The 25,629-nt window shown below is 48.3% G+C and overlaps 1 protein-coding gene across 1 annotated transcript in view; it reads right to left on the minus strand.

The window, feature by feature from the left end:
* Positions 1-2,305: 2,305 nt before the first annotated feature.
* Positions 2,306-25,629, minus strand: part of ZNF622 (zinc finger protein 622) — an 87,159-nt gene continuing 63,835 nt past the window's right edge. The window contains exons 5-7 of the mRNA XM_075316505.1: positions 15,632-15,747; positions 4,381-4,524; positions 2,306-2,890 (exon numbers count right to left, since the gene is read on the minus strand). Of these exons, the coding sequence (XP_075172620.1) occupies positions 2,763-2,890; positions 4,381-4,524; positions 15,632-15,747 (388 nt within the window). The 3' untranslated portion in view covers positions 2,306-2,762. The remainder of the gene's footprint in view (positions 2,891-4,380; positions 4,525-15,631; positions 15,748-25,629) is intronic.

Genomic DNA, 25,629 nt, shown 5'->3' on the forward strand with positions numbered 1-25,629 from the left:
CCTGCCTATGTCCGCTCGCATAAGAGGTAAGGATACGGACAGCAGCCGAAGCTGTAAGGTATAAGAACGCTACCCTGCCGGTAGCGCTCACCTAGCATAGACAGAGGAATGCCTAGAGGAACGCGCACAGAGCGTCTACTCATATGCATGAACCAAGATGACTGAGCACCATGCGGCGTGTGTCAGGGTCTTATATAGACTCTGTGCCTCATCCAAGATGGAGGACACCAGAGCCAATCTGCTGCCAGAACGACAGGAGTGACGTCATGCTGGCCTATCACCGAGCAAGACGTCACAAGCACATGACCAGCGACCAATCGGCATAGAAGGTGTCAGAGACATGTGACCTCGTGTCAGCGATGATGTCACCCGCACATGTGCAATGGCTCCAAGATTGGACTTAGTCTCCGGCGCTCGCACATGTGCAGTAGCAAGAAATCTGGACTTAGTCTCCAGCGCTCGCACATGTGCAGTAGCAAGAAATCTGGACTTAGTCTCCAGCGCTCGCACATGTGCAGTAGCAAGAAATCTGGACATAGTCTCCAGTGCTCGCAGCAACCGTAACAGCCTACAAGTAGTATTCAACCACCTGCAGATTTAGCAGGTTTACACATTCGGAATTAACTTGGCATTGTGACATTTGGACTGTAGATCAGCCTGGAAGTGTGAAATGCACTGCAGCAAAAAAGAATGTGATTTATTTTTTTGTTTTTTTTTTTTAAATTGTGAAAAGTTTATTCAGAGGGTCATTTATTATTCAACCCCTCAAACCACAAGAATTCTGTTTGGTTCCCCTAAAGTATTAAGAAGTATTTCAGGCACAAAGAAAAATGAGCTTCACATGTTTGGATTAATTATCTCTTTTTCCAGCCTTTTCTGACTAATTAAGACCCTCCCCAAACTTGTGAACAGCACTCATACTTGGTCAACATGGGAAAGAGAAAGGAGCATTCCAAGGCCATCAGAGACAAGATCGTGGAAGGTCACAAGGCTGGCAAGGGGTACAAAACCCTTTCCAAGGAGTTGGGCCTACCTGTCTCCACTGTTGGGAGCATCATCCGGAAGTGGAAGGCTTATGGAACTACTGTTAGCCTTCCACAGCCTGGACAGCCTTTGAAAGTTTCCACCCGTGCCGAGGCCAGGCTTGTCCGAAGAGTCAAGGCTAACCAAAGGACAACAAAGAAGGAGCTCCGGGAAGATCTCATGGCAGTGGGGACATTGGTTTCAGTCAATATCATAAGTAACGTACTCCACCGCAATGGTCTCCGTTCCAGACGAGCCCGTAAGGTACCTTTACTTTCAAAGCGTCATGTCAAGGCTCGTCTACAGTTTGCTCATGATCACTTGGAGGACTCTGAGACGGACTGGTTCAAGGTTCTCTGGTCTGATGAGACCAAGATCGAGATCTTTGGTGCCAACCACACACGTGACGTTTGGAGACTGGATGGCACTGCATACGACCCCAAGAATACGATCCCTACAGTCAAGCATGGTGGTGGCAGCATCATGCTGTTGGCCTGTTTCTCAGCCAAGGGGCCTGGCCATCTGGTCCGCATCCATGGGAAGATGGATAGCACGGCCTACCTGGAGATTTTGGCCAAGAACCTCCGCTCCTCCATCAAGGATCTTAAGATGGGTCGTCATTTCATCTTCCAACAAGACAACGATCCAAAGCACACAGCCAAGAAAACCAAGGCCTGGTTCAAGAGGGAAAAAATCAAGGTGTTGCAGTGGCCTAGTCAGTCTCCTGACCTTAACCCAATTGAAAACTTGTGGAAGGAGCTCAAGATTAAAGTCCAAATGAGACACCCAAAGAACCTAGATAACTTGGAGAAGATCTGCATGGAGGAGTGGGCCAAGATAACTCCAGAGACCTGTGCCGGCCTGATCAGGTCTTATAAAAGACGATTATTAGCTGTAATTGCAAACAAGGGTTATTCCACAAAATATTAAACCTAGGGGTTGAATAATAATTGACCCACACTTTTATGTTGAAAATTTATTAAAATTTAACTGAGCAACATAACTTGTTGGTTTGTAAGATTTATGCATCTGTTAATAAATCCTGCTCTTGTTTGAGGTTTGCAGGCTCTAACTTATTTGCATCTTATCAAACCTGCTAAATCTGCAGGGGGTTGAAGACTACTTGTAGGCACTGTATATGATGTCTCCATTTCTCACTGTACATCAATGACCATTAGTAGGGAACTTACAAAGCAAATTGGGATGTAAGATAAGTAATTGTGCTTGTAGTCTCCCATGATTTCATGCTAGTTTCCGCAGGTAGTAACAATACTACTACTAATCAGGATTATATACTGCACGTTTTATTCGGATTAACATTATAATGCTGTATACATTCATTAAAAGTTTTTGGGGCAGGAACATTGTATTCAAAACTTCCAGTAACACACTGGAGATGGTTCATTTTTTCGTTCAGCACCACAAGTATCCCTTAAAAATACAATCGTACATACACATGTAGTTGCCATTTCTTTATTTTCATTGATGCAGTAATCAGTGAAGCAGGTACTGATACAATTTCCCAATTTTTTGCTTGTCTTGCAAAACATGTTAAAACAAGTCAATTGAAATAAGCGAGGACATTATTAAGGCACTCCTGGAGGGTCTTACAGTATTGTCTTCTATAGACCACTCCTTACATCTCAGACACATCACTCACAAGACAAGGATATTAGACTAGGACTGTATACCATGACCTGGCAACGAAGCATTTCACATTAACCAAACATGTGAAAGCCTCAAAACCGAACTTGGGGCCTGTAGTGCATCTGCTTTGTAGCATTATTGCTCATCCCTGTTCTTAGCATCCACTTAGACTTCATCTTCTGCACATACTGCATGTCCCGTCCATGCTGAAGACTGCTACCTGTAAGGGGACGAAAAGATTTATGGGGTTAGGACAAAAATCACAGGAAATTCTGAAGACAAACTACCATGTGATGCAAAACTGTCACCCATCAAGACTCTAAATGGAACATGATGTTGTGCCGTGGGTCTCCATATCCAAGATGGACATGGCTACATTTAGTCATCCTCATCAGCAACATTACACTTGTACTTTATAATTGTACATATTAATGTTCCATTTATAGTAAAAAGTATGAGTGGTACAAAAACTAAGTATGTGCTTGGTCTACTTGGTACCCCGTATTTTTCGCTTTATAAGACGCACCGGATTATAAGACGCACCCCCAAATTTGGTGAAGGAAAAGAGAATTTTTTTTTAATAAATGGGGTCCGTCTTATAATGCCAGTGTCCGTCTAACAAATCATATAGGGTATATGTCCCTCATAGCCCCCCATCCTAAAATTAGCCCCCTTAATCTGGATATGGCCCCCTTATATTGAATACAGCCCCCCAGTGATGACACACGGCCCCTATTGCTGCCCATGGCTCCCTGTGGCTGGCACACGGCCCCCTATTGCTGCCCATGGCCTCCTGTGGATGGCACACGGCCCCTATTGCTGCCCATGGCCCCCTGTGGCTGGCACACGGCCCCTATTGCTGCCCATGGCCTCCTGTGGCTGGCACACAGCCCCTATTGCTGCCTATGGCCCCCTGTGGCTGGCACACAGCCCCTATTGCTGCCCATGGACCCCTGTGGCTGGCACACAGCCCCTGTGCTGCCCATGGCCCCCTGTGGATGGCACACATCACCCTGTGTTTGATATGGCCCCCATGCTGCTGCTTATAGTAAAATAAACTCTTTCCTTACCTTCTCCAGCACTGTCCTCCCTCGTGTCTCCCTCCGTGATGCTGATCTCCTGCACTTCCTGGTTCTCGGTGCCGGTCATGAGATCGGCACAGCAGAGTGACAATCTCTGCGTGCCTGATCACAGCGGCAGGAGGGAGACACCAGGAGACACGCTGGAGGAGGTAAGTAAAGAGTTTTTTATTTTACTATGGGCAGCAGCATGGGGGCCATATCTATCCAGGGAGGGCGGGGGGGGGGGGGGGGGGGGTGTCAGGCATGTGCCATCATAGGGGGGCGCAGGCACATATAATATGAGCTGCTCCCCCAGCCCGTCACCACGGTGCGGTTTCAGCACCACGGTGATGGACAGCAGCAGTGCATATTATATGAGCGGGATATGTCCTGCTGCAGCCTTCACAAGCTCACCAGCCTCTACCAGCCTCCCTCAGCCCCAGCACCGCTCCAGAGCTGCCCCCACCTCCCTTGGACCCTGCAGTATATAATCCGTATATTCCGATTATAAGACGCACCCCCTACTTTCCCCCTAAATTTGGGGGAACAAAAGTGCGTCTTATAAAGCGAAAAATACGGTAATTGTTTCATTTTTTCCCTTTAGACATCATTATCAAGAATAATAGCCCTCCGTTTAGTAGACACTTACCAGTACCTCCAGTCCAGCCCAGGGCCTTGTACTGCTGTAAGACCCTGCCGACAGCTCTTTGGTTTTTGGATACCACCAAAGCTCTGTCCATACCAAATTTTTGTTTGTAGTATTTCATAAGTGAGCGATGACCGATCCTGGCACCTGTAATAGGAGTACAGATGATTAAGTTGAGAAACAAACAAAGAGCTCCAACATAAAAAAGCTTCTCAGGTGTCCCGTTCAGGAGCCTCGATCATAGACGCATAGAAGAATGTGCCACTGCCAAATGTTCAGATACATGCCCCATCTATAATTACCTCCATCATCAAAACCAATCTAGATTAGTTATGTAAAAAGAATAAAGTTCTGCCACACTACAGGATAAAGGAATCGACACAATTGCATTTATGTTTGTGAATACTCCATAAATGGCCCACCATTTATGGTACAGGCTAAGTGCACACATAGGCAAGAAACCATAATTAAAAAGGCTGTGTGGGGCTAATCAATAGTACCGTACAATCTGCTGCCATGTACTGGATGGTGCATAGACAATACATGAAAGTCCACATAGCAGTGCAAACTATTCAGTCCATATGACGACAACCAATGGAATGTGATGTGATGAAACCCTTCAACCGAACTCCTGAATGATGAATGCAAGATAATGCCACCACTGAGCACACATCATGGAGAGGCTATAAAGGTCCACTCCTGTTTGTGTAAAGCTGGAAAAGGACCTCCAATGATTGAAAACCAGGGTAATCCGGCTGGTAGCGTCTCTGGTAACCACACAAGCAGATATTGGAGGAGCGTGTGACGTCACAGCTGCTTGGTATGATGTTCTGTGAATGTCAGGAGACCTACGCATTTTGAGGAATTATACTGAAGAGGAACTGCAATTCCTCGAAACGCGTAGGTATTCTGGACTTCATAGGAATGCCCTGTTTTTAAATTAGAGGACTTTGTCCAGTTCCACACAATCAGGATTGGCCATTTGTTAACTCTACATAATGGCATGTGCACAGTAGTGATGGATTCATCATTCAGGATTTTGATTGAAGTGCTTCACCATATTACATTCCATTGTACTTCATCATATGGACTCAACAGCTCACTCTGCTAATCTGATCCGATCCCATTTGATCTGAGGCTGTCCAGTTTTTCACAGACCCATATAATTGCATTACTGAGTTTGATCTGACATATGGATAAATATCGGACATGTCTCTGGGATTTTGCAAAGACTACTTGTTCAATCAAAAAATAAAAAATAAAGACATGTGAACAGGCCCATAGATTACACTAGGTATGAGTGAAAAACATGGATAGCGCTCCAATGTGAAACACTGACTGACATATGAGCCCTTGAGAGTGAAATGATCAGGGTGAAGAGATTTCACATATAGGACTTGGAGGCAGCAAATGCTAAAGCAAACAAGATTCTAGGGTGCATATAAAAAGAGATTAGATCCCGTGATCCCAACGTATTGTTAAGCTGGGTTCACACTAAGCGACAGCGACAACGACGTCGCTGTTAAGTCATTATTTTCGGTGACGTAACAGCGGCCTTGTAAGTCGCTGTTATGATCGCTGCTTAGCTGTCAAACACAGCGACGCAGCAGCGATCATAACGTCGCTGTGCTACATGTGCAGAGAGCAGGGAGCGGCGCTTAGCGCTGGCTCCTTGCTCTCCTAGGTACAGTACACATCGGGTTAATTAACCCGATGTGTGCTGCAGCTACATGTCACAGTGCAGAGAGCAGGGAGCCGCGCGCACTGCTTAGCGCTGGCTCCTTGCTCTCCTTGCTACAGTATACATCGGGTTAATTACCCGATGCGTACTGCAGCCACATGCCACAGTGCAGGAGCCGGCACTGGCAGCAAGGGCGGAGGCTGGTAACGAAGGTAAATATCGGGTAACCAGGGAAAGGTCTTCCCTTGGTTACCCGATGTTTACGCTGGTTACAGCTTACCGCAGCTGCCAGTGCCGGCTCCTGCTCGCTTCATTTCGTCGCTCTCTCGCTGTCACACACAGCGATCTGTGTGTCACAGCGGGAGAGTGACGACCAAAAAATGAAGCTGGACATTCAGCAACAACCAGCGACCTCAAAGCAGGGGCCAGGTCGTTGCTGGATGTCACACACAGCGACAGCGACGGGACGTCGCTGCAATGTCACAGAAAATGGTGACGTAGCAGCGACGTCGTTGTCGTTGTCGCTGTGTGTGACACCAGCTTTACCCCTCTATAAATCACTTGTAAGGCCACATCTGGAATATGGGATCCAGTTTTGGGCTCCACATTTTAAAAAGGACATTCAAAAGTTAGAGTCAGTTAAAAAGCGGCTAACTAGACTACTACAAGGAATGGAGGCCGCCCATATGATGAGAGGTTGAAAAAGATATGTTTAGCTTAGAAAAAAGACGTCTCAGAGGAGATCTCATTTATATGTATAAATACATGTGTGGTCAATATTAAGGACTGGCACATGACTTATTCCTTCCAAAGACAATACTAAGGACCAGGGGGCATTCACTGCGAGTGGAAGAAAAGCGATTCCGGCAGCTAAATAGGAAAGGGTTCTTTACAGTTTGAGCAGTCAGACTGTGGAATGCCCTACCACAAGAGGTAGTAATGGCAGATACTATAACAGCTTTTAAAAAAGGGCTGGATGATTTCCTCAGTACACACAACATTATTGGTTATAAGTGACTTAGTGACCAAATGTAGAACTGGTGGAGGAAGGTTGAACTAGATGGACCTAGGTCTTTTTTTAACCTAAGTAAGGCTGTGTGCACACATTGCGTTTTTTACCGCAGCGTTTCAGTGGCAAATTGCATGCGTTCAGCTTTCCCAGCAAAGTGTATGAGAAAGCCGACAAATCAGGGCACACGCTGCGTTTCTAAACGCAGCGTTTTGGATGCCAAAAATCGGTGCGGAAAGAAAAGCAGCATGTCACTTCTTTTGTGCGTTGTGGCTGCGTTCTCTCCCCCATTGAAATCAATGATGCGGGTCAGAACGCAGCTACACCGCAGTTCGCTGCATTTTTGTTGCGGTCCGCGAGATTTGTCAGCATACATAACGCAGGCATTTACCTGGAAGTGAGGTCAAGAGGTTTCCTGTTGACCTCACTTCCTGGAAAAGTTCAGGAAAGCCCCCGGTGTCGCCAAAGTGCCCGCCCCGACCCCCCTCCCGAAAATCCAACATGGCCGCGCGCACAGCAGCGCACCGGCCGCCCTACTCCTATCGCATTTGTAATAACACATGCGACAGAAAACTGCTCCCCAGGCCCTGCCAGGTCACCCCCTATTCCCCCCGGTGTCCCCCGGTAACCCCCGTACCTGTCACAGCGCTGATCCCCCGCGGCCCCCTCCTCCTTCACAGTGCGCGCCGGTCACATGTGCCGAGCAGCTGACGGCTTCCTGTGTTCAGTGTGAGCTTTCTTTGCACCAACTCTCCTCAAATGGAGGGTCTGCACTACTAGAAAATGGGGACACGTTCCCTGAGCGTGCCCCCCATATTCTAGAAGGTCCAGAGGCGACGTGGGACATCAAAAATGGATACTGCAGACCCAATTTTTTTTCTTTTCTTTTCAATAAATTGGTGAAAGAGGATATGTTTTTGGGGAGAGTTTTTTCAAATAAATTTTTTTTTGGTTGTCAATTTTTTTTGCTATTACTGTCAATTAGTTATGTCTGGTATCAAATAGACGCCGTGACATCACTAATTGCTGGGCTTGATGCCAGGTGACATTACACATTGGTATCAACCCCAAATATTACCCAGTTTGCCACCGCACCAGGGCACGGGATGAGTTGGGGCGAACCGCCAGGATTGGCGCATCTAATGGATGCGCCACTTCTGGGGCAGCTGTGGCCTGCTATTTTTAGGCTGGGAAGAGTCCAATAACCATGGCTCTTCCCCATCCTGAGAATACCAGACCCCAGCTGTCAGCTTCACCTTGGCTGGTGATCTAATTTGGGGGGGGACCCCACTTTTTTTTTTTTTTTAATTATTTATAAATAAAAAAAAAAAAAACAAAAACAAACAGCTTGGGGAGCCCTCCAAATTGATCACCAGACAAGATGAAGCTGTCAGCTGTGGTTTGCAGGCTACGGCTGTCTGCTTTACCCTGACTGGCTATCAAAAATAGGGGGGACCCCACGTCATTTATTTTAATTATTTTTTTTTTTGTGCTAAATACAAGGCTAGGCACCCTTTAGTGCCACATGAAAGGCACTAAAGGGCGCCAGCTTAGAATATGCAGGGGGGGTGGGACGTTATATATATATATATATATATATATATATATGTTTGACATCCATTGACACATTTTAGGCTGTGTGCCCACGATCAGGGTTTGCAGCGTTATGGGCGCAGAGTGTTTTCCCTGCATCCATAACGCTGCGTTGTGCAGTAGAAGCACAGTGGAAGGAATTGTAGAAATCCCGTGCCCACTGTGCTTCTCTTCTCCGCACCATAAACTGACCTGCGGCGTGGCTTCCCGAGCCTCAGCATGTCAATTTATACTGCGGAGACAAGAGTGTTCTCTGCAGGTAGCATAGAGCTCCACAGCAGCCTGAACCCAAATCGTGGGCATGGGCAGCTGCGTTCTCCCGTGGACAACACTCACATCTCTGCAGGAAGGCTGGCACTGTGTACTGGATGTACTCTGGCACGGTCACTGGATCATGTGGTCAAAAACGCACCTGAAGAAAACGCATGAAAAACGAACGAAAAACGCATGCGTTTTTGATGCGTTTTTTTCCAAAACGTATTGTTTACAATTCTCCCCTCTGCCAGAGGGTGCGTTTTTTTCCGCGCTGAAAAAAACGCAATGTGTGCACATAGCCTAACTATGTAACTATGAGTGGATATCTCTATTTACCTACAGTTCTAAAACAGTAGCACAAGTCCATTAGTAGTTAATAGGAATATGTTAGTAAGTTCAACCTCCCAAACCTCATACATGGGCCTGGGCATCTTAAAAGATGTACAGGCATAAAGGGATTTACATTTTAATCTGTTGCAGCATTCTGAACAAATTAGCGTTTTCATTCATATGCAAACAAGGTATTACCATATTTTTCGGGGGTATATGAGCAGGATGGGGGTATATGAGCAGGATAGGGGTATTTATTAGGATGGGGGCTATACAAGGATGAGAGACATATATACAAGGATGGGGATCATATACAAGGCAGGAGGATCATTACCAGGATGAGGTACCTTAGTAGAGAATTTGGGGACATTAGCCCCATAACAGTGTCAGCAGCAGATCCTCGCGCCATAACAGTGTGTCATGTCCACATTTTTTGCTTAAAATTTTATTTTCCCATTTTCCTCCTCTAAAACCAGGGTGCGTCTTATGGTCCGAAAAATACGGTAAGTGCTCTGGGTGTGACAAAGCTCTTAATAAGCCTACTCCTCCAGAGGCTGTTCCAACCCAGCACAAGCCTCTTTAGCCTGACTGAGAGTTTAATGCCTATGCAACATCAGATGCCAGGCAAGCAAATCTGACAGTGGGATATCAATCAAGCTAAAGAGGCTGGTGCTGTGCAGTGAACAACCTAAGGGGCAGAGGCTTGGGAAGTGCTGTCACAAAGAGAGCAGTTAAAGGGAATCAGTCACCAGATTTTCGCTACCTCATCTGAGAGTAGCATAATGTAGATAGAGACCCTGATTCCAGCGATGTGTCACTTACTGAGCTGTTAGCTGTCATTTTGATAACATTAATGTTTTCTCTCCTGCTAATTTAGCAGTTATACAGAGTACATGAATATGCTGGACTACATCGCAGCAGGCCAAATAGTCCTGTAATGATAATCTACTGCTGATTAATCAGTAATTTTATAAAAACTACACTAAGCAGCCCAGTAAGTGAAACACCGCTGGAATCAGGATCTCTGCCCCTATGTTATGCTGTTCTTACATTAGGTGGCAAAAAACTGGTGACAGATTCCCTTTAACACCTCTTTTGCTTAGGAATTAAAGTGCTAACTTCTCGAGAGTGCAGCAACAGATAGAAAATACAAAGGTGCGGTTTGATCTTACTGACAGATTCTCTTCAAACCACAGTAAAATTACAAAAGGCCACAACTTTGTGCTGATAAAACAAAAATGGCCACAAAATACTGTTCTAATAAAGCCACCAGATGCCCATACAGTACAGCACAAAAGTCTCCTGCATAGTCCTGCTCTCCTTGAGAGGTCACCACATGTTCGGTCATACAGAAGACGACTGCAAGCTGTATGGCCAAGGATGACGCAATGCAGACTGATGGCTGATGTGTACGCGGATGATCCATTGCTTTCAGCTAAATGTCACATCTTACCGGTGGGACATAAGTGGGAAAACACCATCTTCCTCTTATTCCCGGTTCCCTCCCATAGATTTAGTGATGTGAAAACCTTGCTTTCACGATAACTAGCCGCACTGACAGCGCTCAGTGTTAATAACAAAGTGGCAGCTTAGTAAAAGCCTCCAGATAGATTAACACGCTGCCAGTGAAGGAGTAAGATCTCAGACCGCAGTCACACTGGACACAGGACGGCTACTAATAGCTCCGCTTACAGAGCCGTGCTGACGGCACAGGATTTTCACATGCGGCTTGTCCTATCCTTTAGCAGATCAATATTCTTACAAATTCTAATCTCCAGTCGGGATAATACTGAGCAGAGACATTTAAAGGGCAACTAAACCTAAAGAGGCAGCTTCTAAGAGAGCAGCTTATAGAAAGAGCAGGCTAGATCTATACAGATGTATGGAGGATTTCACAGCTGATACCGCAGTGATGCCGGGGGTCGATATTCTCCGGACTTTCTGTACCAACTCCCATTGTAATTAGTCCCTTTCCACAACAAATGGCTGATAACAGGGAACAGCAGACCGCTTTTCTTTACTGTATGATTACTTTAATCCCATCTTCACAAGGTAGCAGTACCCAGACCAATAAGCGGCTAAAACACTAACCTAAAACTCCAGAGCTGCTTGTGATGGATCTCGTGTGCTGAGATTTATCGTCACTGCTCGGTGTTGTCTTTGGATTTCCCCACATGCACGCTTTATTCAACTGGAAATCAATAGCTAGTGCTGCAGCTCGGCTAAAATAACCCTGCATTATTTCCTCCCCTTAATTTTAAATCAATAGATCAAGCTTTTAAAAAACCTTTTAAAAATGAGTCTGTCCGTTCCCCTCCTCATCTGCACAAATAGCACAGACTAGAATATAGAAAGCCTCGGCCCTATTATCTGGCATCAGCCCACTGCGGCTGGTATTTCAATGGTTAACCAGATGAACACCGGGCCATTTTCTGTTACTGACCAGGAGGCAGATGGCTCGAAATACAGAAAAAAAAAATGTTGCTCATGTCACCACTTTCCGAGCCCCGTAACGTTTTATATTATTGGGATCTGGGGCTGTGTGAGGGCTTGTTTTTATTGGCATTAATTTGGGGTATATGCAATGTTTGATTGCCTGTTACATTATTTTCTGTTGTTGCAGCTGAAAAACTGCAAATCTAGCGTTTGGGTTATTTTCTCTTTACACAGTTTACAATCAAATGAATTAATTTTATGTTTTGATAGATCGGACATTTCTGAACGCAGCAATACCAAATATGTGTGTGTTTTTTATTGTATTATATTCAATGGGAAAAAAGGGGGTTGATTGTAACTTGTGGGGGGGGGGTTTAGCAAATTTTCAAAACTTTATTTTGTCTGCTAGTTCCTTCAAAAGGACTTGAAGTCATCAAATGGCTTGTGCCAGGGGCGTACATAGAAATAATGGGACCCCATAGCATAATTTCTAATTGTGCTCTCCCACCACCAAATAAAGTGTGGCTGGGTCACATAAGAACATATCTTGCAGCTTTTCAAATTAATTATCTTCCTATTAAAGCCCATAGATTCCCCTTTCATTGCACCCATAAAGTATGATGCTAACAAAAGTGCCCCACATCACTGTATGATACTGCACAGTTCACCCTCCTGCTGTGCTGAATGAGAAAGATGAAGGATGGAGCGGAGTCCTCAGCTCCCTCTCTCATAACTGCTTTGTAAGATGACTGGCGCGGGCCTCCCTGACTCACAGGCCCCATAGCGGTCACGTGATCTGCCGCCATTGACAGTACACCACTGGCTTATGCTATACAGAGCAGTGCATCAACACTGATCTGTAAAGCAGAAATCATGGTCTCCTATGAATGCCGATTTGTAGCCATCATTCACAGGAGGACCATTATCACAGACACAGGGGTAATCAGCTGACCCTGGCTGTCATGAACACCCATCGGCGCCCCGCAATCACATCACTGGTCAATAAAAGTGGCGCACCCCCCCTGCTGAAGTGAGATAAATTCTGCTGTCAGTGATTGACAGTGGTATGTAACTGGTTAACAGCCACGGACTGTGGAATCGGTAAGCCGAACCTCAGACTCCAACTCCCTCATACATGACTCCTGTCTGTGACAAATTTACTGTAAGAAAATGGTAACATCACTACTTATATCATGTAGCTGAAGTGCAGCACAGATTCATCTCAACTAAAGGCCTACATTCTTTAATCAGGAATAGAACAGACATTTATAGGACATGTCCTAACTTTCCCAAATTCTTATGAAAAAATATTTATCAAATACTGCATAGAACCACTGTACCCAATTTATTATATATAGTTGAAACCAGATGTTTACATGCATTATCTAAAAAGATGCATGTTTTTCTCACTATCTGACATGAAATCAAAATAAATCTTTCCCTTTTTAGGTCAATTAGGAACAAAAATTATTTATATTTGCCAAATGACAGAAGGGGGAGAGAATGATTTAAGGCATTTTTATTACTTTCTGCAAAGTCAAAAGTTTACATACGCTAAGAGTACTGTGCTTTTAAACAATATGGAACAACCTATATGATTATTTCATGTCTTTTGAAGCTTCTGATAGGTTTATTGGCAACATCTGAGTTAATTAGAGACATAGGTGTGGATGTATTTTAATGCACACGTGAATCACACCTTTGCTTCTTTGTGTGGCATCATACGAAGGTCAAAATAAATCAGCCAGGATCTCAGGAAAAGAATTGTGGACTGCAGAAGTCTGGTTCATCCTTGGGTGCAATTTCCCGATACCTAAAGGTGCCTCGTTCATCTGTACAAACAATTATACATAAGTCCATGATGGGAAGATGGGAATGTCCAGCCATCATACAGCTCAGGAAGGAGACAGGTTTTGTGTACCGGAGATGAAGGTGTTTTGGTCAGCTATGTGCATATCAACCCAAGAACAAAAGCAAAAGACCTTGTGAAGATGCTGGCGGAAGCTGGCAAGATTGTGTCATTATCCAGAGTGAAACGAGTATTGATACAGTACTCGTTTCACTCTGTATCAACATGGGCTGAAAGGCCACACTGCCAGGAAAAAGCTATTACTCCAAAAGAAACATAAAAAAGCCAGATTAATGTTTGCAGATGCACACAGGAACAAAGACCTTAATTTTTGGAGACCTGTCCTGTGGTCTAACGAAACTAAAATTGAACTGTTTGTCCATAATGACCATCGTTATGTTTGGAGGAAAAAGGAAGAAGCTTTGAAGGCTAAGAACACCATCCTAATTGTGAAACACGGGGATGGCAACATCATGTTGTGGGGTTGTTTTGCTGCAGGAGGGACTATTGCATGTCACAAAATAGATGGCATTATGAGGAAAGATTATGTGGCAATACTAAAATAACATCTCAACACATCAGCCAGGAACTTTAAGCTTGGGTGGAAATGGGTCTTCCAAATGGACAATGACCCAAAGCATACCGCCAAACTGATTAAAGTGGCTTAAGGATAGCAAAGTCAATGTTTTGAAGTGGCCATCACAAAGCCCTGATCTCGATCCTACTAAAAATTTATGGGCAAAGCTGAAAAGGCCGGTGCGAGCAAGGCGACCAACAAACATGGCTCAGTTACACCAGCTCTGTCAGGAGGAATGGGCCCAAATTCCTACCAACTATTGTGAGAAGCCTGTGGAAGCAGAACCAAAATGTTTCACCCAAGGCTAAGGGGTACTTTGCACGCTGCGACATCGCAAGCCGATGCTGCGATGCCGAGCGCGATAGTCCCCGCCCCCGTCGCAGCTGCGATATCCTTGTGATAGCTGCCGTAGCGAACATTATCGCTACGGCAGCTTCACATGGACTCACCTGTCCTGAGACGTCGCTCTGGCCGGCGACCCGCCTCCTTATTAAGGGAGCGGGTCGTGCGGCGTCACACGGCAGGCGGCCAATAGGAGCGGAGGGGCGGAGATGAGCGGGATGTAAACATCCTGCCCACCTCCTTCCGCATATCCTACGGAAGCCGCGGTGACGCCAGTAGGAGATGTTCCTCGCTACTGCGACTTCACACACAGCGATGTATGCTGCCGCAGTAGCGAGGAACTACATTGGACCGTCGCGTCAGCGTAATTATGGATTACGCTGACGCTGCACCGATGATATGATTACGACGCTTTTGCGCTCGTTAATCGTATCATCGAACCTTTACACACTACGATGTCGCATGCGATGCCGGAAGTACGTCATTTTCAATTTGACCCCACCGACATCGCACCTGCGATGTCGTAGTGTGCAAAGCCCGCCTAACAGCCTAAGGGCAATGGTATCAAATACTAATGAAATGTATAAAAACTTTTGACTTTGCAGAAAGTAATAAAAATGCCTTAAAAACATTCTCTCATTATTCTGACATTTGGCAAATAGAAATAATTTTTGTTCCTAATTGACCTAAAACAGGAAACATTTATTCTGATTTTATGTCAGATAGTGAGAAAAACATGGCTATGTGTCTTTTTAGATAGTGTTTCTTGTTTCAAGTGTATTTTAGGAGTCGAAATAGGTCCATTTTATACTAACTCCATCAAAATGGACACCAACTCCGACTCCACAGTCCTGGTGGTTGCAGATACCTGCAGTCACCGCTGCTGTCTGGACTTCCTTCCACTGTTTAACACTAAGAACTGGTGAGCAGCGAACAGCAGTGGGCTACAATAAAAAAAATGTCTTGCCAAAAAATAAGCTTTTGATACAATACCTTTAAAATGACCAGATAATTCCTTAAATGTGGTGCTACAACTCATGTAACAAAGCACAATCTGAGTACATCCATATGTATCCATACAGCAGACTTCGGTGTACATAGGTGATCGAGGTCAATGGAAAGTAGACTGCAGACTTACAACATGACGCAATGGGAGAATAGCGGCCACTCTGCAATCCTCACCTGATGGCAGCAACAATTCCATGGTCTCCTCGTCATATTCTAAAGCTTTCTCATGTCTAGGTTCTCGGTCAGCCATTTCTACATCTTCACCTTCTTTATGATCTGGATAACTGGACCTAGTAAAAAGAAAAAAGCAGTTGGAGCACGGATCCTTCCAGCAAGTCTGAAGGTGCTCATATCTACAAGATGTTACAGGGCAGCTGGTAACAGGCCAATGACACCAAGGCCTCATTCACACGTCGCAGATAATCATCAGTGTTTGGCGAGTCTCTGTTTTTACCATCAGTGTTTCATTAGTGATTTTCTCATGACTCAAATTATTAAGCTTCTCCTTCCCATTGTAATGTGAATTTTTTTTTTTTTGCAGGCATGGTCCACAAAAAGCAATGACGTGAACAGTGCCTTAGATTATAATGGGTACGAGTTTTATCCAGAGAAACACAGATGAGAAAAATGTATGTCTGAATGAGGTCTTAGAGACGAACAACGGGGAGAGATCACACATACACACATTAAAAATTCAAAACATAAAAATATCTATATAAACAGCAATTCCAGATATCTGTAGGCCTAAAACAGGCAAGAAAGACTATGGTTGTGTAATGAAAGCTTCCATGCGAGAGGTATGTGTGAAAGGGTTTCCCTGGATTGTGTGGGCACTGCAGCCTATACAGGGTTTACGGTGCTCTGTATACCTGTACGCTATCGACACAGCAAGTAAAAATCATTATTTCTAACCTCGTCAATGTCTGAACTATATATTCTATTCATTATGCAACGCATTGATAAATAAAAAAGAATTTTGTTTACTTACCGTAAATTCTTTTTCTTATAGTTCCGTATTGGGAGACCCAGACCTTGGGTGTTTAGCTTCTGCCTCCGGAGGACACACAAAGTACTACACTTAAAAGTGTAGCTCCTCCCTCTGAGCTTATACACCCCCTGGTGAGCCAGTCCCAGCCAGTTTAGTGCAAAAGCTGAAGGAGAATAGCCACCCACAAGTAGAACAGAGCAAGTGCCGGAACAACCGGAGACTCTGTCCACAACAACAGCCGGTGATAACACGTGGAACAAGAAATTGCCAACAGGCAGGGTGCTGGGTCTCCCAATACGGAACTATAATAAAAAGAATTTACGGTAAGTAAACAAAATTCTCTTTTTCTTTATCGTTCCTTTGGGAGACCCAGACCTTGGGACGTTCCAAAGCAGTCCCTGGGTGGGAATAAACAGAAAAACTAAGAAGTAGGCAGAACCTAACTTCACAAATGGGCGACAGCCACCTGAAGGATGCGTCTGCCCAAGCTCGCATCTGCCGAAGCATGAGCATGCACTTGGTAGTGCTTCGAGAAGGTATGCAGGCTAGTCCAAGTGTCAGCCTGACAGACTTGTTGAGCCGTAGCCTGGTGCCTAAAAGCCCAAGAGGCACCGACAGCTCTGGTCGAGTGTGCCTTGATCCCCGGCGGGGGAGGCACCTGAGTATTCTGGTAGGCGTCCGAAATGGTCGATCTAATCCAACGGGCTAAGGTCGGCTTAGAAGCAGGGAGGCCCTTGCGCCGACCTGTGGTTAGCACAAAAAGAGAGGTGCACCGCCTAAGCGCAGCGGTGCGAAACACATAGATCCGGAGAGCACGCACCAGATCTAGAGTATGCAGTGCTTTCTCAAAGCGATGAACAGGAGCCGGACAGAAGGAAGGTAGGGTAATGTCCTGGTTAAGGTGGAAAGGAGAGACCACCTTAGGAAGAAAGTCCAGAGTCGGACGGAGAATCCCCTTGTCTTGATGAAAGACTAAAAAAGGTGACTCCGAAGAGAGCGAAGCCAAATCAGAGACTGTCCTGAGAGAAGTTATGGCAACCAGAAAGGCCACTTTCTGAGAAAGACGAAGAATCCTCCCTAAGGGGCTCAAAAGGGGGTTTCTGCAAAACCGTGAGGACCAAGTTAAGGTCCCAGGGATCCAAGGGCCGCCGATACGGCGGAATGATGTGAGAGGCGCCTTGCATGAAGGTGCGGACCTGAGCCAGCCGAGCGAGACGCCGCTGGAACAGAACTGACAGAGCTGAGACTTGTCCCTTGAGAGAGTTGAGGGACAGTCCTAGCTGCAGACCAGACTGTAGAAAAGACAGAAGGGTCGGCAAAGAGAATGGCCAAGGAGAATGGCCGGTAGAGCGACACCAGGACAGGAAAATTTTCCAAGTCCTGTGATAGATCTTAGCGGAGGAAGCCTTACGGGCCCGAGTCATAGTGGAGATGACTTCAGGAGGAATACCAGAAGCCGTCAAAATCCAGGACTCAAGAGCCACGCCGTCAATTTGAGAGCCGCAGAATTCGGGCGGAAAAACGGACCTTGCGAGAGTAGGTCTGGACGGTCCGAGAGATGCCACGGCATCTCTGCAGACAGGTGGAGCAGGTCCGGATACCAAGCTCGCCTGAGCCAGTCCGGTGCAATGAGGATGACTCGACGGCCCTCCATTCTGATCTTGCGCAGGACTCTGGGCAAGAGAGCTAGAGGGGGAAACACGTAAGACAGACGAAACTGGGACCAGTCTTGAACCAGAGCGTCCGCGGCGAAGGCCTGAGGATCGTGGGAGCGAGCCACGTAAACAGGAACCTTGTTGTTGTGACAGGATGCCATTAGGTCCACGTCCGCAGTGCCCCATTTGCGGTAGATTGACTGAAACACTGTCGGGTGCAGGGACCACTCGCCACCGTCCACGCTTTGACGGCTGAGATAATCTGCCTCCCAGTTTTCCACGACTGGGATGTGGACTGCGGATATGGTGGACTTGGAGTCCTCCGCCCATTGGAGGATGCGTTGTACCTCCAACATTGCCAGGCGGCTGCGTGTCCCGCCTTGGTGATTGATGTAGGCAACCGCTGTCGCGTTGTCTGACTGGACTCGGATGTGCTTGCCCGCCAAAAGGTGGTGAAAGGCTAGGAGAGGTAGAAGCACAGCTCTGGTTTCCAGCACATTGATTGAAAGGGCTGACTCGGACGGAGTCCAAGTGCCCTGCGCTCTGTGGTGGAGACATACCGCTCCCCAGCCGGATAGACTGGCATCCGTGGTGAGAATCACCCAGGACGGGGCCAGGAAGGAGCGCCCTTGGGACAGGGAGAGGGGCCGAAGCCACCACTAAAGGGAGCTCCTGGTCCATGGCGACAGAGCCACTAACTTGTGTAAGGAGGAAGGCCGCTTGTCCCAAAAGCGGAGAATGTCCAGCTGCAGGGGGCGCAGATGGAATTGGGCAAAGGGAACAGCCTCCATGGATGCCACCATTTGACCCAGCACCTGCATCAGACGCCTGAGAGTATAACGGCGGGGCCTCAGAAGAGAGCGCACCGCCAGCTGGAGGGACAGCTGTTTGTTTAAGGGCAACTTCACTAGAGCCGACAAAGTCTCGAACTGCATCCCTAGGTACGTGAGACTCTGGGTCGGAGTCAGAGTGGACTTGGGAAGATTGACAAGCCACCCGAATTGGGCTAGAGTGGCGAGAGTGAGCGAGACACTCCGCTGACAGTCTGCGCTGTATGAAGCCTTGACTAGAAGGTCGTCCAGGTAAGGAATCACTGCCAACCCCTGGAGGTGCAGAACCGCAATCACTGCTGCCATGACCTTGGTGAATACCCGAGGGGCCGTGGCTAACCCGAAGGGGAGAGCCACGAATTGGAAATGATCTTCTCCTATTGCAAAACGTAGCCAACGCTGGTGTGAAACTGCAATTGGCACATGCAGATAGGCATCTCTGAGGTCGATGGATGCCAGGAAATCCCCTTAGGTCATTGAGGCAATGACTGATCGCAGAGACTCCATGCGAAAGTGCCGCACCTGAACATGCTTGTTGAGAAGCTTGAGATCCAGGATGGGCCGGAAGGTACCGTCCTTTTTGGGAACTAGGAAGAGATGCGAGTAGAAACCTCTGAACCGTTCCCGGGCGGGAACTGGTACAATTACTCTGTTGGCCTGCAAGGCTGCCACGGCCTGTGAGATGGCGGCAGCCTTGGAGCAGGGGGGGGGAGTTGAGAGAAAAAATCTGTTTGGCGGACTGGAAGAGAATTCTATCCTGTAGCCGTGGGAGATGATATCTCTCACCCACTGATCGGAGACGTGTTGAAACCAAGCGTCGCCAAAGTGGGAGAGCCTGCCACCGACTAAGGACGTTGCCGGAGCGGGCAGAGAGTCATGAGGAGGCTGCCTTAGTGGCAGCACCTCCTGCGGTCTTCTGTGGACGCGCTTTTGGGCGCCAGTTGGATTTCTGGTCCTTAGCTGAGTTAGCGGACGAGGCGGAGGGCTTAGAGGACGACCAGTTGGAGGAACGAAAGGAGCGAAACCTCGACTGATTCCTTCCCTGGGCAGGTTTCCTGGTTTTGGTTTGTGGCATGGAAGTACTCTTCCCGCCAGTAGCTTCTTTGATAATTTCATCCAGCTGTTCTCCGAACAGCCAGGACCCAGCAAAAGGGAGCCCAGCAAGGTATTTCTTAGAAGCATCTGCCTTCCACTCTCGAAGCCACAAGATCCTGCGGATAACGAGGGAATTAGCCGAAGCCACCGCAGTGCGGTGAGAAGCTTCCAGCATGGCAGACATGGCATAAGATGAAAAAGCTGAAGCTTGAGAAGTTAAGGCAACCATCTCGGGCATAGATTACCTGGTGAGGGAATGCATCTCCTCTAGAGAAGCAGAGATGGCTTCGAGAGCCCACACTGCTGCAAAAGTTGGGGAAAACGCGGCCCCCACCGCTTCATACACGGATTTGGCCAGAAGGTCAATCTGACGGTCAGTGGAATCCTTAAGGGAGGTGCCATCAGCCACCGACACAACGGTCCGGGCTGAGAGCCTAGACACCGGAGGGTCTACCTTTGGGGAATGAGCCCACTCCTTGACCACCTCAGGTGGAAAGGGAAAACGGTCATCAGAACCACGCTTTGGGAAGCGTTTGTCAGGACAGGCCCTGGGTTTGGTCACAGCGGCCTGAAAACTGGAGTGGTTAAAGAACACACTCTTTACTCTCTTAGGCGAGGTAAACTGGTGCTTTTCTGCCAGAGAGGGTTGCTCCTCTGATACTGGCGGATTGAGATCCAGTACAGAATTAATGGAAGCAATCAAGTCACTAAGATCTGAGTCACCCTCGGAAAGATCAATGGGGTACATGGAGTTAGCCTCCGAGCCCCCTGTAAAGGCATCCTCCTCATCCTGCGAGTCAGCTCTTGAATCAGAGCCACGGGATGAGGAGGGAGAGGAAACCCTGCATCTCCTCTTAGGAGGACGGGGTCTGGGCCCTGATGATGAATCCTCTGTCAGCTCCGGTGGACGGAGGTCAGATGATAGAGATCCTAAGGGACCCTTAGCAGTAGAGGCACCCTGTGAAGGGGGCTGATGCATATTCAACAAAGTCCTGGACAGAAGTCCCATGGACTCAGCAAAAGACTGGGAGATAGACCTAGAAAAGGATTCTACCCAAGCCGGGGGTTCAGCCACAGGTGCAGGAGCAGCCTGAGAGACCACTGGGGGTGAGACTCCAGGCTGTGGTACCGCCAAGTTAGAGCAGACATCACAATGTGGATAGGTGCTTGGTTCAGGCAGCAGGAGCTTACATGCAGCGCATACAGTATAAAGCTTTGGAGCCTTGCTCCTCGTGTGAGACATGCTGCTGGAATGGGGACAGCTTCTACAAGAGAATGAACCCCAGAGAGTATATACAGAGGTCCACAACCAGAGACCGGTTGTGGCTTACCAGACCGCTGGCAGCGGTGTTGTGTGCCCTCCAGATCCCGAAGCCCGGACCCCCAATGCACAGCACCTCAGCAGGGATGCAGAGTGCAGGCCAGCGCAGAGTGAACCCTGTCTGAGAAAATGGCCGCCGGAGCGAAGAGAGGGGGCGGGACTTGGAGCGTTCCTGTAGGAGAGCGGGATTTGGAGGGCCATAGAGACCTACAGGGGAGGAGACACGCACAGCAGTGGGGAGTGTCCCTCCCCTGTGCAGGACGGCCGCCGGGAGGAGCCGAACCTGTCCCTCTGCATGAGTGACATGCGAGGGCAGTGAACAGAAACTAGGCCTCCAGCAAAGCCGGGGCCTAAATTTGAGCAGCGAGGCCGACGCGTAGGCACCATCGGCGCGGTTCTCGGGCGACAGCTAGAGAACCCGCCGGAAATGCCAAGATAAATACAGTAAGCACACTCTCCCCATACAATAAAGCACAGGGACCCCCAACATATAAACATCTCAGGTACTTAGCTGCTGAGACGCAGGGCCAGGTCCCTGGGGAGGAGTGCTCTGGTCCAGCAGGAACCTAAAGGGCTGCGGATGGAGACCTGTCTCCTGCCAGGCATGGAGACCGCGCTGGCTCCCACTTCAAGCCAGAGCCCAGGAGGGATGGTGAAGGAGCACGGCATGTACGGCTCCAGCCTTGAAATCAACCTTACAACACCACCGACACAGTGGGGTGAGAAGGGACATGCCGTGGGTCCAAACGTGGACACGCACTTCTTCAATCTCGTTGCAAAAAGGAAATAATCATATGAGAATGCATGTGTGGATGTATGCCTCCTGAACACAAAGTGATAAACTGGCTGGGACTGGCTCACCAGGGGGTGTATAAGCTCAGAGGGAGGAGCTACACTTTTAAGTGTAGTACTTTGTGTGTCCTCCGGAGGCAGAAGCTAAACACCCAAGGTCTGGGTCTCCCAAAGGAACGATAAAGAAAAAGGGAATTTTGTTTACTTACCGTAAATTCCTTTTCTTCTAGCTCCTATTGGGAGACCCAGACAATTGGGTGTATATCTTCTGCCTCCGGAGGCCACACAAAGTATTACACTTTAAAAAGTGTAACCCCTCCCCTCTGCCTATACACCCTCCCGTGGACCACGGGCTCCTCAGTTTTGGTGCAAAAGCAGGAAGGAGGAAACATATAAATTGGTCTAGGGTAAATTCAATCCGAAGGATGTTCGGAGAACTGAAGACCTTAACCCAAAAGAACAGCCAGCCCAAGGGGCACAGGGGTGGGTGCTGGGTCTCCCAATAGGAGCTAGAAGAAAAGGAATTTACGGTAAGTAAACAAAATTCCCTTTTTCTTTGTCGCTCCATTGGGAGACCCAGACAATTGGGACGTCCAAGAGCAGTCCCTGGGTGGGTAAAAGAATACCTCAATAAGAAGAGCCGAAAACGGCCCCCTGTTACAGGTGGACAACCGCCGTCTGAAGGACTCGCCTACCTAGACTGGCGTCTGCCGAAGCATAGGTATGCACTTGATAGTGCTTTGTGAAAGTGTGCAGACTAGACCACGTAGCTGCCTGACACACCTGCTGAACCGTTACCCGATGCCGCAATGCCCAGGACGCACCTACAGCTCTGGTAGAATGGCCTTTCAGCCCTGAAGGGAGCGGAAGCTCCGAAGAACGGTAGGCCTCGAGAATCGGTTCCTTGATCCACCGAGCCAAGGTCGACTTGGAGGCCTGAGAGTCCATACGCTGGCCAGCGACAAGGACAAAAAGCGCATCTGAACGGCGTAGGGGCGCCGTGCGAGACACGTAGAACCGGAGTGCTCTCACTAGATCGAAAGAGTGCACAACCTTTTCACCCTGGTGAATTGGATTAGGGCAACAGGAAGGCAAGGAGATATCCTGATTTAGATGAAAAGGAGATTCCACCTTAGAGAGAAATTCCGGGACAGGACGAAGAACCACCTTATCCTGGTGGAAAACCCGGAAGGGAGCCTTGCATGACAGCGCCGAAAGCTCAGACACTCTCTGAAGAGAAGTGACTGTCACCAGGAAGGCCACCTTCTGAGAAAGACGGGAGAGAGAGACCTCCCGCAGCAGCTCAAAAGGCGGCTTTTGAAGAGTCGTCAGGACTCTGCCAAGATCCCAGGGTTCCAATGGACGTTTGTAAGGTGGAACCATGTGGCAGCCCCCCTGCAGGAACGTGCGGACCTGCGGAAGCCTGGCTAGACGCTTTTGAAAGAAAAACACGGAGAGCGTGGAGACTTGGCCCTAGAGAGAGAGCCGAGGGACAAACCCTTGTCCATTCCAAATTGTAGGAATGAAAGGAATGTGGGAAAGGCAAACGGCCATGGAGGAAAGCCGTTATCAGCGCACCAGGATAGAAAGACTTGCCAAGACCTGTAATAGATCTTGGCGGACGTTGGCTTCCTGGCTTGTCTCGTGGTGGCAATGACATCCTGAGATAACCCTGAAGACTCTAGGAGTCAGGGGCCAATGGCCACCTAGTCAAGTTGAGGGCCACAGAACTCAGATGGAAAAAAACGGGCCTTGTGACAGCAAGTCTGGGCGGTCTGGAAGTGCCCACGGTTGACCCACCGTGAGATGCCACAGATCCGGATACCACGACCGTCTCGGCCAGTCTGGAGCGACGAGAATGGCACGACGGCAGTCGGACCTGATCCTGCATAGTACCCTGGGCAGCATCGCCAGAGGGGGAAACACATAAGGCAGTCGAAACTGCGACCAATCCTGGACTAAAGCGTCCGCTGCCAGAGGTCTGTGATCCTGAGACCGTGCCATGAAGGCCGGGACCTTGAGAGATCGACGTCCTGCGTTCCTCAGCGGCCCTGACTGAAAAAAAATCTGCTTCCCAGTTTTCTACGCCCGGGATGTGAACTGCGGAGATGGTGGAGCCTGTGGTTTCCACCCACTGCAGAATCCGCCGGACTTCCTGGAAGGCTTGACGACTGCGAGTGCCGCCTTGGTTCGCGAACGGCACTGCCTCCATAGCTGCAACCATCTTCCCCAGGAAGTGCCTGAGGCGCCTTAAGGGGTGTGACTGACTCCGAAGAAGTGATTGCACCCCCGCCTGCAGAGAAAGCTGTTTGTCCCTGGAGAGTCGCCAGAGCGACGGCAAGGCTTTGTTGACACGCCGCCTGAGAAGGGGCCCAGAGGTTCTGAAGAAACGAGCCACAGGACGAGAACTGAACTCTACCCTGTAACCATGAGACAGAATGTCTCTCACCCATCGGTCTTGAACTTGTGGCCACCAGGCGCCGCCAAAGCGGAAGAGCCTGCCACCGACCGGGGATGCGGCTAGGGGAGGCCGAGAGTCATGAGGAGGCCGTTTTGGAGGCAGTGCCCCCTGCGGCCTTTTGGGGTCGTGACGTGGGCCGCCACGCATATGAGTTCCTCTGGCCTTTCTCCGGCCTGTTGGACGAAGAAGAATGTGGCTTGGCGGAGGGACGAAAGGACTGAAAACTCGATTGGATTTTTCTTTGCTGAGGTCTCTTAGGTTTGGACTGGGGTAAGGAGGAGACCTTTCCCTTGGATTCCTAATAATATCATCCAATCTTTCGCCAAATAAACGGTCGCCAGAAAAAAGGCAAACCAGTTAAGAACCTTTTTGAAGCCGAGTCTGGTTCCCATTCGCGCAGCCACATGGCCCTGCGAACTGCCACGGAGTTAGCATATGCTACAGCCGTGCGGCTAGTGGAGTCCAGGACGGCATTCATGGCGCAGGACGAAAAGGCTGATGCCCGAGAGTCAAAGACGGAACATGCGGAGCAAAATTCCATGTGACAGCATTAAACTCCTTCAGACAAGCCTAGATTGCTTGGAGAGCCCACACGGCTGCAAAGGCCGGGGCGAAAGACGTGCCCGTGGCCTCATAGATGGACTTCACCAAGAGCTCTATCTGTCTGTCAGTGGCATCCTTCAGTGATGAGCCATTTGTAACAGACACAACGGACCTAGTAGCCAATTTGGAGACTGGAGGATCCATCTTGGGAGAATGAGCCCAACTCTTACGACTTCAGATGGAAAGGGGTAACGCGTGTCAGTGTGACGTTTAACCCAGCGCTTGTCCGGGACCGCTCCGGGTTTTTGGACAGCATCCCTGAAGTTAGAGTGATCAAAAAACGTATTGCGTGTACGTTTGGGGAACCGAAACTGGTGTTTCTCCTGCTGAGAAGCCGACTCCTCTACAGGAGGAGGGGGAGGAGAGCGAACCAGCACCTGGTTGATGGATGAGATAAGATCATTTACTAAAGGCGTCCCCCTTAGGC

Source organism: Anomaloglossus baeobatrachus, chromosome 6 (assembly GCF_048569485.1).
Source record: "Anomaloglossus baeobatrachus isolate aAnoBae1 chromosome 6, aAnoBae1.hap1, whole genome shotgun sequence".
Classification (NCBI taxonomy): Eukaryota; Metazoa; Chordata; class Amphibia; order Anura; family Aromobatidae; genus Anomaloglossus; species Anomaloglossus baeobatrachus.